Source organism: Rosa chinensis, chromosome 1 (genome assembly GCF_002994745.2).
Source record: "Rosa chinensis cultivar Old Blush chromosome 1, RchiOBHm-V2, whole genome shotgun sequence".
Classification (NCBI taxonomy): Eukaryota; Viridiplantae; Streptophyta; class Magnoliopsida; order Rosales; family Rosaceae; genus Rosa; species Rosa chinensis.
In genome coordinates, this window is record NC_037088.1 from 43155202 (window position 1) to 43168206 (window position 13005).

The 13005-nt window shown below is 36.9% G+C and overlaps 2 protein-coding genes across 2 annotated transcripts; one reads left to right on the forward strand and one right to left on the reverse strand.

Moving 5' to 3' along the window:
• Positions 1-216: 216 nt before the first annotated feature.
• On the reverse strand, positions 217-2625 carry LOC112192217 (40S ribosomal protein S13). Its single transcript, XM_024331893.2, has 5 exons — positions 2474-2625; positions 2299-2371; positions 1347-1485; positions 1082-1268; positions 217-483 (listed from the first exon to the last, which is right to left on the reverse strand). Exons 1-5 carry the CDS (start codon positions 2494-2496, stop codon positions 450-452), a joined length of 456 nt encoding a protein of 151 aa, XP_024187661.1. The 5' UTR covers positions 2497-2625; the 3' UTR covers positions 217-449.
• A 4703-nt stretch (positions 2626-7328) lies between these two features.
• Positions 7329-11685, forward strand: LOC112185670 (protein NSP-INTERACTING KINASE 2). The gene is made up of 4 exons (XM_024323950.2): positions 7329-8255; positions 9277-9537; positions 9633-10517; positions 10828-11685. The coding sequence occupies exons 1-4, from the start codon at positions 7835-7837 to the stop codon at positions 11304-11306; spliced, it is 2046 nt and encodes a 681-aa protein (XP_024179718.1). The 5' UTR covers positions 7329-7834; the 3' UTR covers positions 11307-11685.
• Positions 11686-13005: the final 1320 nt, after the last annotated feature.

Below are 13005 nucleotides of genomic sequence, written 5' to 3' on the forward strand. Positions count from 1 at the left end.
ATCATTGTTTCTTGTTGATTGTTCAAATATTTGAATATGAGTCCAAAATACGTAGAGCACTTGTGATCCACAGTGAGCTTAGCATAGAAAAATGGAGGTCAAGTACTACTAGGAGGACCTTTTCTAGGATAGAAGGGTATAGAATTGCAGAGCAAGTGACCGAGAGGGGGAAACATTGAAGTTCAGAAGACTTCAAGGATCATGACAAAGACATCGTAAGGTAATTTAAAAGTTCATTAAACAAACGTGATCCAGAAAAGCCATCCTTGCAAAACAAATCCCCTTAAATAAATGGTGTTAACACTTGATGTAAATATTCAAACGTACACAAACTACCGAGGGCTGTTCTGCCATAAAGATTCTCATGTAGTTCACTAAACCAAAAGAAATTAAAAACAAGCCCTGCTCATTTAGAAGTACACCCAAAACTGTTCCCAATCATATCAGGCCTAAGCCACAAGAGTGCTGGCGGTGGTAGATTCACTGCAAAAATAAGTAAAATAAGTGAGCACTTCAGTTACTACTACAATCTTGAAAGAAAAAAAAATAATTTGACCAAGAAGCAGAGCAATGCCTCCTTGTTATGCAGATTCAAACACTCAAATGGAAAAATAGAAGAGATCACAACCAGGACCACACTCGAGTATTAAAAATTATACCAAATGCTGCAACACTTTTGAAGGGGCAAACCAAACACAATTACTTGAAGAAGTTGCATTGGTTTCAAATTGACCTCAAATTCTGCCTGATATAATTTTTATATATACAATCAGTTCTTCAGATTTTCAAAGTTGGGGGAAAGGCAGCATCAACCACTATATGCAATACACACTACCAGCCATGTTTCTTAATGGAAGTACTTTCATAAATCATCCATTTTTACACTCGAGATGAAACTATTTGATCACCCTTTGGGCATATCACCATATTAGTAACATCTAAGCTCCTCCCAACTAAATCCCATAAAATCAGACATGCCATCAAATTTAGCAATAAAACTCATTTACAGGTCTTCAGCTAATAAGAGCAATGTCTATTATTTAGAAAGGAAAGAAGCATCCCCAGAGAAAAGAAAACTTACTATTTCCAAACTGGTGGAAGCTTCTTTGTCTTCTTGTAATATCGGGCAAGGCGATGGATTCTGCTCTCAACCAGGATCAGCCTGAATTTGGAGTCCTTATCCTTCCTGTTCCTCTCCAAATGCTTCCTGATGGAGACTGCCTTCTTGATGAGGTGGTACAAGTCCTCTGGAATTTCGGGGGCAAGAGCTAACAAAGCACAGGAAAAGACATCATTCACTCATTTCTCCAAAAGAAAACATAGCAAGGAAATAACAATTTACATACCGTGTGCCTTAAGAATACGCAATATCTTGCTGCCAGTAACACTCTTCACCTGAGCAATTCCATGAGAATCACGAAGGATGACACCAATTTGTGATGGTGTCAAGCCCTTCTTGGCAAACTTGCAAATGTTCTCCTCAACCTGAAAACCAAGCCCAATTAATCAACTAAATGCAGAAATATAAATTTCAGGTCTAATAAAAGTGGCAACTAGATATGTCATGACTTGCTACAAACGTGAGTAATAATGCATTCAATATAAAAGAGGTAAACACAAACTAATTACAAAAGAAAAAAAAATCAACAAAAATACAAGCAATAGAAAGCAGATAATCGCCTATGTAGATATGGAATTGCCAAAGACATAGGAAACTCCCCAACCTAAAATTTCCAACCAAGATATAATTTTAACCCATTTCCCAGTCCAGAGTTCACAACCTTAAAAGCTATGAAACTCAAAAGCAGTAAAGCTTTTCATACACAACAGATTAATCATTATCATGAGTGTAAGCATCATAGCGAGCCAAGAACAGATTGAGACAATGGACTGGCTTTCTGAGATGCTAGAATTTATTATCAGGTCCTATCTTGAACAATAAAATCGAGACACCCTTCCGAAGTCTGCATTAGAAGACACAGCACTCGTTGTCTCATGAGGACCTTTTTACTCAACACACAGGAAAACTAAACCGAAAACAGAGTCTTATTAGATCCTCTACACTTAATTCTTTTATCGAAAGACGATTACCAACAGTTAGTTCTCTCCCCCAAACTACATTTCCAATTCAATCATTCAACATCGGATTAAAAATACAAAGAGACTGTTTTACCTTCTAAACGATTAGACACCGTAAACATCTTTTTCTATTCCAATAATTACAAAACTGAGCTAAATATTCAAACTTTAATTCACAATCCGATCACACACTGAAGATCAAGAGTTGAAATTTCTTACATCCTGAGTGGAGATCTTCAACCAGCTCGGAGGTGTCCTCTTGTAGGGCAGAGCCGAAGCCGACATACCCTTACTGAAAATCAAAAAAATCACAAAAATGGTTAGGCCGGAGAAATCAACGGCGCCGGAAAAGGCTTCGCCGGAGCTGATTACAGAGAATAAGAGAAGAACGAACCCTTTGCTGTGCATTCTCCCCATGGTGAAAGGCTTGTTGTGGTCTCTGTGCCGCCGCCGCTACTGGTTAGTCTGAGCTTCTCTCTCTCACTCTGACGAGAAAACCCTAGTTGCCTACAGCAAGAGTAAATATAAATATGGGGGGTGGCTAGGGTTCTTATGAGTTTGGTTTATTGCAATTTAGTCCTTTGATTTGTGCAATTTTACTGTTAGGGGTTTATCTAAGGGTTTATTGGATTTGGGCTGCAGGGGTTTATCTATGTTTCCGATTGGAGTTTGGCCCTTTGGTGGCTGGGCCAATCTAAATTAAATTCCAAATGAAACATTGCAAATGCACTCAACGCAATCATAGGGGCCCAAAATCAAAACAAACTTCGGAATTACATTGGTGAATTTGACTCGAAATTAGGGTCCGTCTATAAATAATATTAATGTATCGACATATGAAATACACTAACTTGATTATGACTAGCTAAGGTTGATCTTAAACTCATCTACCGGTGTAGAAGTCAGTCTACTACTGGAGAGAGTTGGTTTACCGTTAATATATCGATATGTTAATGTATTGTACATTAAATAGAGTTTGAATATGAAATAGAGTTTAGACAAGTTTGATATTTTTCGTTGTTTGGTTCACTCCTCCTCATTCTATTCGTGCAAGTCTTGTTTGTTGTCAAGAATTTAACATCTTTCATTGTCAATTCCTCTATATTCAATTCTTGCAAATCTTGTTGCCGTCACGGATTTAACATCTTCCATTGTTTGAGTCACTCGTCCCATTCAATTCCTCCACAAAAAAGACTTAAAGCCTTTGTTTTATGAGTTTATAAGTTGTTTTTGCACTCAACATGTTAGAACTAATATCTACATAAGTACATATAATGCAATGTGTTTCTGTCAATGTTGCCGACTGATTTTAGAAACTCTAGTTTCATGCATCATATCAAAGACATGCAGCTTCTATGTTTTAGTCCAAATAGATACCAGGTGGGTTCACATCACTCTCAAATATGATTTATTCAATGTCGGAAAATAATGTAAGATCTCAAACTTCTCCACCTGCCATCAAATTATTCTGGAAGGATGATCCAAGTTTTTATGAACTCTTTGTTGCATGAATTGCAATATTCTGTTCCTTCAAATCATGAACAAGTCACATTCAAGCGAGGATGAGTCACGAATCACGATATATATTTTAACTTGTGGGATTGTGAAAAAATTGATCAAGAACTACTGGTTAAGCAAGAACAGGCTCATCCAAAAATCCAGAAAGGAAAAGTGTGAGTTCTATTCACTCATGCTTATACAGTATGAAAAGGAGAATAAGTGAATGACAATAAGGCATATATAAAAGGCATATAAAAACAAGTATTTGCCAACGAAAAGTGAAGTTAGATTGCATTAACCCAAGCAGTTGAAGTGAACTTTGTCTAGCTCATGCAATTATTTCGTCCGGCCATTTCTTGAGGGAAGAGATCAAATCAAAAATTGAAAACCCTTTTCTACGATACATCTAACATGGCCTTAGAGAAATTTATTTTCAAACAATTTGACGTGTCGATCTAAATCATTCATCATCATCAGATGAACTTACACAATCTACGTAACATATGTCAATCGATCAATGATTATCCAATTGAAAGTACAAAAAAGTTTGAGTGCCCATAAATTGACATAAGTTTTCCCAATTATAAGACTCGCTAAGCAATCACCATCGAATCGTTTCATAGTATTGGGAGTTTAATTTAGGTGAGGCTAGATGTGGCCCTCTACTAACTAGTCACGAGCAAGTTCAAGTTGGATTATATGACTAACATGTCGTCTTATCTTGCATATTACTTACCTATCTGTGGTGCAGAGCTAGCTATAGCTTGTTTGCAAATGAGACTATGAGAGTACGTAGTACCCAAAAACCCATATGTGACTACTCTTAGCATATTGATTGATACCTATGTGACACCCCCCGACCCCACAAACCCTGTCTTATTCTAATTTCCTTGACCCTGTGATTCACAGGCTCTCTGCAAAAATAGCCTTTACCTTCATAACTCAATGTGATCTATGGAGGTAGATGACAATGAATCATAATGTTTATTGTTTCCAAGTTCACATGTGGAAAAGTTTTCTACCTAATTTCATTTCCAGTTCACATGCATGATCAAGCTGGAGAAGAATGGGTCCATATGTATATGCAATGCTTGCTCTTCATGATAAATCAGGAAAAAGATGATCTCTCTTTCTTTTTCTTTTCTTTTTTTCGTTTTGGTGGTTTTTTACTTAAAAACAAGCATCGTCTCAATCATTGACTCGTATCAATTTTGATACTGTATGATGCAACTATACGTACACATTAGTCTCTTGTTTGTATTGTGCTCAGATATTCAGTTGTCAATTCAGGAATCGTTAACGTAATTACTTACTGCCATGTTTAATGAAAACATCGAAATATTCCTTATTCAACACTTTTATAGAACAAACATAACAAATAAAATGTAGTGAAACATAAATATGAGCAACTTTATGTATTGGCACTCTTGATTATGGCCAATGGCTCGTGGCCGTCTGAATAATATTGCTAAACAACGTTTTAAAACGAGGACTCAAACTTCAGTTCTTTGAGTCAATCACGTATGTCAATGTTCCCACAGTTTGACTAGAAGAAGGATGCGTATGAACATACAGTGATTAACATAGTAACAGATGTTGATAATTAGTGTATGAGCGTTTTTCTTCACTAACAGTCTGACACTATTAAATCCGCCCGTGACTACACTTATTAATATTCATAAGTAATGTTAAATCACCAAAAGCATATGATTAATTAATCAAAATCTTTACTTTAGTTGAGACGAGACATCCTTGCAAAAGACTCATTAAAGTTATCAAGACACACTACCGAAAGAACACCTTAAAGTGAATATGAGATCCTTCACATACGTCTGGACTTAATAACAGAGACAGTCATGGGGCATCAGCAACAGAGAAGCAGCACGTCATTTCTTCTTCATCTCATTCTCATTCACCGACTCACCAACTCACTCTTTTCTGTTCTTCCCCATTTGAAAGAGACACCATGAAATCCAAGTACTGTCATCCATGTTTGTGCCATTTCTCTTTTACCTTTCTGGCTTTTCATTCTACCCCATCCCCTGCAATAAAGTGGTCTCGCTAAAGCGCCTTTATCTGTGACATAGGGTCCATTTCAAAGCATCATGAATTTGAAAAATGAAATTTTAGTTCTGTTTTATTTCACTGCAGAATGATTTTTCTTGTTCCTAATTATTATTTCCACTTACAGTTGTTTTCATAATGTAAATTTGTGGATTAAGCTTCCATAATACCATCCATGGCAATACAAACAAATTTCTGATCCTCAAGACCTCAAGGATCATTTTGTTGGTTATGAATTTCAAGGGAACACTTAATCATGCACGATGAATTCAAGGAGGGATAATTTTATGCAGTCTTGTTGGGGGTTGAAAAGTCCAATCTATACTCTTTGCCTTTCCAATAATAATTTATCCATCCCCGATAATTCTGTCTGATCGATTATACAGTAGCGTTTTCTAAGTAGGATCGATTTAGACGATATTAAGTAACCTGACTTGAAAATGACTAAACACTCTCATGTAATCATCATTGAAAGGCAAGTTTTACGAGAAAATGTTAGAATTGACATAAATGGTGCAAATTTACACTCGAACTTTTTATACTGCCAGACGGCATACTGCGTATATACCACAAGCTACTACTACTGCTACTTGGCATACTCCTACTGTGGGCTGCCTGAAATTATACTTTGATTGTGAGTGTGATGCAAAACGTGGAGTCTGTGGAGCTAGGAGTTATTTCCAGGGATGATCAAGGTGGTTTGAAGGGCGCCGTGACTGTGCCTCAAGTTGGGAGTCTCTCTTTAAGATCTATAGAAGCTTTAGCACTTCTTCATGGGCTCAGATTTGCTCTTCATGTTGGCTTCAAGAAATTAGAGATTGAAGGTGATGCTTTTAACTATGATTAATGCTTTGCATGAAGAAAGTGATGATTTGAGTTCATAAGGCCATATATTAGATGAAATTAAATTGTTAGTAAAGTCTTTTTAAGTTTATAGTTGGCACTTTGTGAGGCGAGATGGTAATAAAATTGTTCATCGCTTTACAAAGGAAGCCTTGAATCTTAGTTAGCATTTTTTTTGTTTAGAGTCGGGGTCTTTGGTTTGATCAGTGTGTCAGTATGAACTTTGAGTTTGAAGTCTAAAGTGGACAAAGATATTTCTTTGTTCTTTCTTGTTGAAAGTTGGAGCATAACTTTTGTATCATTCGCATTGTAATCTTTCATTATGAATGAAGTTATCTTATGATAAAAAATAAAAAATAAAAAGAACTTTTCTGTGTAGAATTTACAAGGTATCAAGTCATACTCTTACTTAAAATTATGAAAATATTCATCTCATAGTCATTGCATGAGGGGAACTGGGACGAAAAGTGTTAGCATTGTAATTTTTATGCAGGAGTTACATGATGTTAAGTAAGACTTATTTAAAATGACGAAAAATACTTATCACGCGATCAACAAACAAAAATAACTTGACCTAAAAGTGTTAGAATTGATGAAAATGGTGCAAAATCGACATTTTTAACTAACCATTTGACAAAATCAGAATGCAAATTAAAATTTTCAGTCAAAATCAGGATAAAAGCTGGCATTTAACCCCCTGATGAAATTCTGTCTATGGCCTTTGGCCAAGAACAATGTAGGACCAGAATTTTGATTTAAAATTTTGATGGGAGAAGGTACTAGGAGAAGGGTCCCATAAGCAGCTTGGCAAAGAACTGTTTAAACCACTCAAGAGTCAGAAATCTATGCATGCAGGAAGAAAATCATTCATACTAATACTGAAAGGGAGTGTATGACAGTAGGACTCTGTTTCCACCTGCAGAGTCCACTCAGACAGTCAGATTCTCGAATCATCTCCCTTTCAAACAAAACCTCACCCTCTGTCTTCATCCAAAATTAAAAAACCTCATTCACTCTCACCTCGAATCTGCAACTTCCCACATTTTCCCACGCACTTCAAAACAAATAGCACAAAAAAATTTCTACTTACCCATTTGGCCATTTTCTTGTAGTTTCCCACAGACCCTCAAACACCCCCTGTTATCTTCACAGACTCAATGCAGAGCCTAGACCACCCATTTCAATTCAAAACCTCAAAAACCCAATAAAACCCAGAAAGCAAAAGGTAAATAACACCCCAAACTTCCATACTTTTCTACCATTTGGGCATTTTACTTCAAAACCTCAAAACCCAGAGCCAAAGACTAAAAAAGATCAAAACTTTCTCACATTTCTCTCAAACCAAAACATGCATTCCCTTCTCGCTGTTCTCCTTCTCCTTCTTCTCTCAACCCCTCTTTGTCTCTCCTCAGTGTCTGAGCTCCAGGCTCTCATGGCCATGAAGGCCTCTCTGGACCCACAAAACCAGTTCTTGACTTCATGGACTCCTCATTCTGATCCATGTGGTGATGATTTTGAAGGTGTGGCTTGCAATGAGCAAGGCCTTGTGACCAATATCTCTTTACAAGGGAAGGGTCTCTGGGGAGAGATACCCTCATCTGTGGGTGACCTGAAGAGCCTCACAGGCCTGTACCTCCACTTCAATGCCTTGAGTGGAAAAATCCCAAAGGAGATTGCTAATTTGGACCAGCTTAGTGACTTGTATCTAAATGTGAATAATCTCTCTGGAGCAATTCCTAGGCAGATTGGTAACATGTCTAATCTTCAAGGTGAGTGTTTGATTTTTGTTCAAATTTTGCAGTGTTATGTTTATGTCACTTTAATTTGGCCTATGAATTTCTTGTTCTAACTTTTTAGAAGAAAAGTTTAACTTTATGGTGAGTGTAGACACAGTGAAAAGCTTCTTTCTTTGAATCTCAGATGGGGAAGTGGCTGCATTCAAAGCTTTTGCTCATTGAATTATTGCATTTGGTTCTGGGTTTTTTTTCAGATTCTTAAAATTTAGAGGTTGAACTGGGTACATTGAAAATGGAAAGCTTTGTCTTGTTGTGTTGTATTGATCTCATTTGGTTTTCCCCAGTCATATTTCTTGTTTTCTCTACTGGTTTAGGTTGATCTTTTTTGACATTTCTTGTTTTCTCTAAGCTCAGCTTTCTAAACACTAAATTAAACTAAGAACTGGATTGGATGCAGCAAAAGCGTTAGTTTAATCTCTTCCTAAGTGATTTCATGTGGAGCTTTTCATTTGAAAGTTAGATAGCACAATTTCTTTAACTTTATATACTCTTGTTGGTTTCTTCAAGTCCTTGATAACCTCAATCCTTTTATTAATCTCTAAATGTTGTAAACTTGTAACTGACCAGAAATATTGTTAGAATCTATGTCTCATTTGTTTTGGAGCCAAGCATATTTAAATATCTTTATTTTGGCAACAATAATTATGTGTAGTTTAATACAGAACAGCAAGAATTTACACTGTAATTTCACTTAAGACCTCTATGAATATATATATATATATATATATATATATATATATTGATTTGTCAGATGAATCAGTAAAGTAATTTCTGTAGTGTAGTGTGAATAACATAAACTTTTCAGTTAGTGACTCTTTTGACAGCCCTACCGGGTGCGTCGTTATGTATAATTTCGCTGATCAATGCAATGAGTTGACATTTATCTCTCTCAAAAAAAAAAAAAAAAACTTTTCAGGGAGTATGTGTTTGTAGTCCATGATTAAATGTATGATTATAGCTTCATTCTAAATTTTCTTTGCTTTTCACTTTGCAGTTCTGCAGCTGTGTTATAACAAGTTGACTGGTGGCATACCTACAGAACTGGGACATCTTAAGAGCCTAACTGTCCTTGCATTGCAATCCAATCAGTTAACGGGGGCGATTCCTGCTAGTTTGGGAGAGCTGGATACATTAACAAGGTTGGATTTGAGCTTTAATAACTTTTTTGGTCCTATTCCTGCAAGGTTAGCTGATGCCCCTATGCTACAAGTACTTGACATCCGAAACAATATCCTCTCTGGCAATGTACCTCCAGGTAGCCACAATTGTGATTTACACAATTATTATCTTTTCTTGTTTTAATATTTAAGAATTTTAATATGATTGTCGTGGTTGTTGATGAATATACAGCTCTGATGAGACTTAATGGAGGATTCCAATACGAAAACAACCCTAGGTTATGTGGTGTTGGGTTTTCTGACTTAAAAGTTTGCAATGCTAATGCTCAGAACCCAATCATGCCACAACCTTATGAACCTAATAACCTTTCTGCAAAAGATCTTCCAAACTCACCTCCTGCAAAAGATATCCCCGAGTCGGCTAATGTACAGTCCAATTGCAGCCAATCCCGCTGTTCAGGAGCATCAAAATCTACCCAAGTTGGTATAGTTCTTGGGGTGATCGGAGTTGTTGTTGCTTTAACTGTAGCTGGACTCTTCATGTTCTCATGGTATCGACGGAGGAAACAGAAGATTGGGAATTCTTTTGACACATTTGATAGCAGGCTTAGCACTGATAAGGCAAAGGAGGTTTACAAGAAGACTGTGTCTCCTCTTATCAGTCTGGAGTATTCGAATGGATGGGACCCATTGGCTAAAGGTAACGGCGGGTACTCTCAAGAAGTTCTTGAGAGCTTTATGTTCAATTTGGAAGAAGTGGAGCGTGCAACTCAGAGCTTTTCGGAACTGAATCTGCTGCGCAAGAGCAATTTTTGTTCCATGTACAAAGGGATCCTAAGAGATGGATCAGTTGTTGCTGTAAACTGCATTGGCAAGACGAGCTGCAAGTCTGATGAAGCTGAATTTTTGAAGGGACTGAAGATTTTGACCTCCTTAAAACATGAAAATCTTGTTAGGTTGAGAGGATTTTGCTGTTCAAAAGGAAGGGGAGAGTGGTTTCTTATCTATGACTTCGTCCCAAATGAAAGTCTATTACAGTATCTTGACATTAAAGATGGTAGTGGGGAGGTTCTTGAATGGTCAACCAGAGTATCTATAATCAATGGCATTGCTAAAGGTCAGTTCATTTCCTCTTGCTCATTGAATTTACTGCCATTTTTATGTTTTTCTTTTGCTTGCTTGCTTCAGAAAACTCCTATACAGTTAATGAGTTTAATGTACATAATGATCTATCATATATGTCGGAGCAACCACTGGAAAATTTGTACAGTCTTTAGCATTGTGTAGTACCATACAATTTGTTTGCATTGCTTGCGCGCTGTGGTTGATATTATTTACTTTTGAACTGGCTACCTGTCGCTGAAATATCATTTACTTCTATTACTTGGTGTATGCTGAATATTAATTTGAGATACCTTGTGGTGCAGGTATTGGGTATTTGCATGGTAATATAGGCAACAAACCAGCTATAGTTCACCAGAGTATATCAGCTGAGAAGGTGCTTATTGATTCCCACTATAACCCTTTACTCTCAGATTCGGGTCTGCACAAACTCCTGGCAGCTGATATTATCTACTCGATGCTCAAACCCAGTGCTGCCATGGGATACTTGGCTCCAGAGTATGTGACCACTGGTCGCTTCACCGGAAAGAGCGATGTCTATGCCTTTGGTATGATTATATTTCAAATCCTCTCGGGGAAACGCAAAATCACTAATGTTACTCGTCAAGGGGCTGAGGTAGGCAGGTTTGAAGATTTCATTGACGCGAACCTGGAGGAGAGGTTTTCAGAATCTGAGGCAACTAAACTCGGAAGAATTGCTCTTCATTGCACCCAGGAGTCTCCCAATCACAGGCCATCCATAGAATATGTGGTCAAAGAACTAAGTGAGTGTATCTGGACTTGATGATCTTATGAAGTTACTGACTCAATTTCCGAATGACTGGATCAGATCTTTATATGAAGCAATTAACTGTTGACTGATGCTGAAGTTTTGTTCTTCCAACTCTTGTGTCCTTTTCTTGAAGACCCAAGTTGTCTTAAAATGTTAATGTATGTATGTACTAGTTATTGTAATTTATGAAAGGATATATTCATCCTTATTAGTCTTTGTTGAACTTAAGTCATTAGAGAGTTCAATTAGCAACACTAATTATTTGTAGCTTTACATAATAACTGGTAGAAGCTATTGTGTTTCAACTTTCATTAGCATGGTATTCCTTGTAAACTAAGAATTTGTGTGAAATTGTAAGTGGAGGCAAGTTTAACTTCCTGGATTTGCAAGCTACCCTTGATCTTTATAAACTGCCATTTCTGGAATCTATATCAATTAGGGGAAAGCAGTCATCAGTCCACAGAACAATTAATTATACCATGTTGCAATCCAATTTATGAAAGGTCAAGGATCTGAAATGGCTGTATAGAAATGGACAAAATGATTCCTGGAAAGGAAGGATCCTCAGGTTTTAAATGCGTGCATGTAAATTTTAGGTTCAAACAAAACAGATTTCTGGATTCACTGGTTGTGCCAAGCATGCCTGCGAATGCTCCTTGTCGTTTTTTGCTTGCATGTTTCTGTTTTGTTATTTTCCTCTGTAGAGTGAATAGAGAGAGAGAGAGAGAGAGGGGCAAAGAAACGAAGCAGACAGATTAGAGAAGCATTGCACAGAGATTGGGCTGCAGCAAAATTTTCTGGACAGCTCCTGCCATATCATATTCTCTATTAATCCAGATTATGATTGGAGCGGTTTAGGGATTTAATTAAGATTATCGGTTAAATTGCTTGTGTAGACTGGTTAAAGATTTGAGTTAGAAGTGAAGAAAACATATAAAGAGTGCTGTTCAGGTGATCAATTGTTCATTACTCAGATGTCTTCAACTGTATTTGGAAACAGGTCCAAGGATGGATAATAAGGAAGCTAAAATTGGTTTATTGTCTCAGTATTTTCCACATTTGAATTTAAATTCAAGAGTAATTCAGCTCAATTGATTGAGTACCGAATGGATTGACTATCAGAAATGACTCAACAAATAATTTTCAACGACTTCTTGCAATTTGGTTATTCAAATGTACATGACTACATGTTGCACAGTCATATCAAGTACATGCATTTTATGTCATGTCCTGTAGCTTTTTAAATAAAATTGTCAAATACATATGTTGGTTTTCGAAATTACTCCATCCAAGTTATACTGTTATAGACAAAGTTAAGAGACCAATATCAAATACGAGCAATTTTTTTTTTCTCGTTACATGTATTGGAATGATCAAATTTATGATATAGTTTAATCCTGACTCAATTCTTCACACTTTCTCACCACTTGAGTTAACCTCAATGACTTTTGACAAACAAACAGTGAGGGGGGAGAGAGAGAGAGAGAGAGAGAGAGAGAGAGAGAGAGAGAGAGAGAGAGAGAGAGAGAGAGAGAGAGAGAGAGAGACACCATATTAGAAGTTGTCTCTTTAAACAATCGAAAATCAAACAACCCAAATAACCATAAAAATTATGCATACTTCAGCCTCTAAACCCTGGCTAGAGCCAAACTTATCCAGACTCAAGCACAATCTAACCAAGCAGTTGGATTCAAATTTAGTATCCTTGATT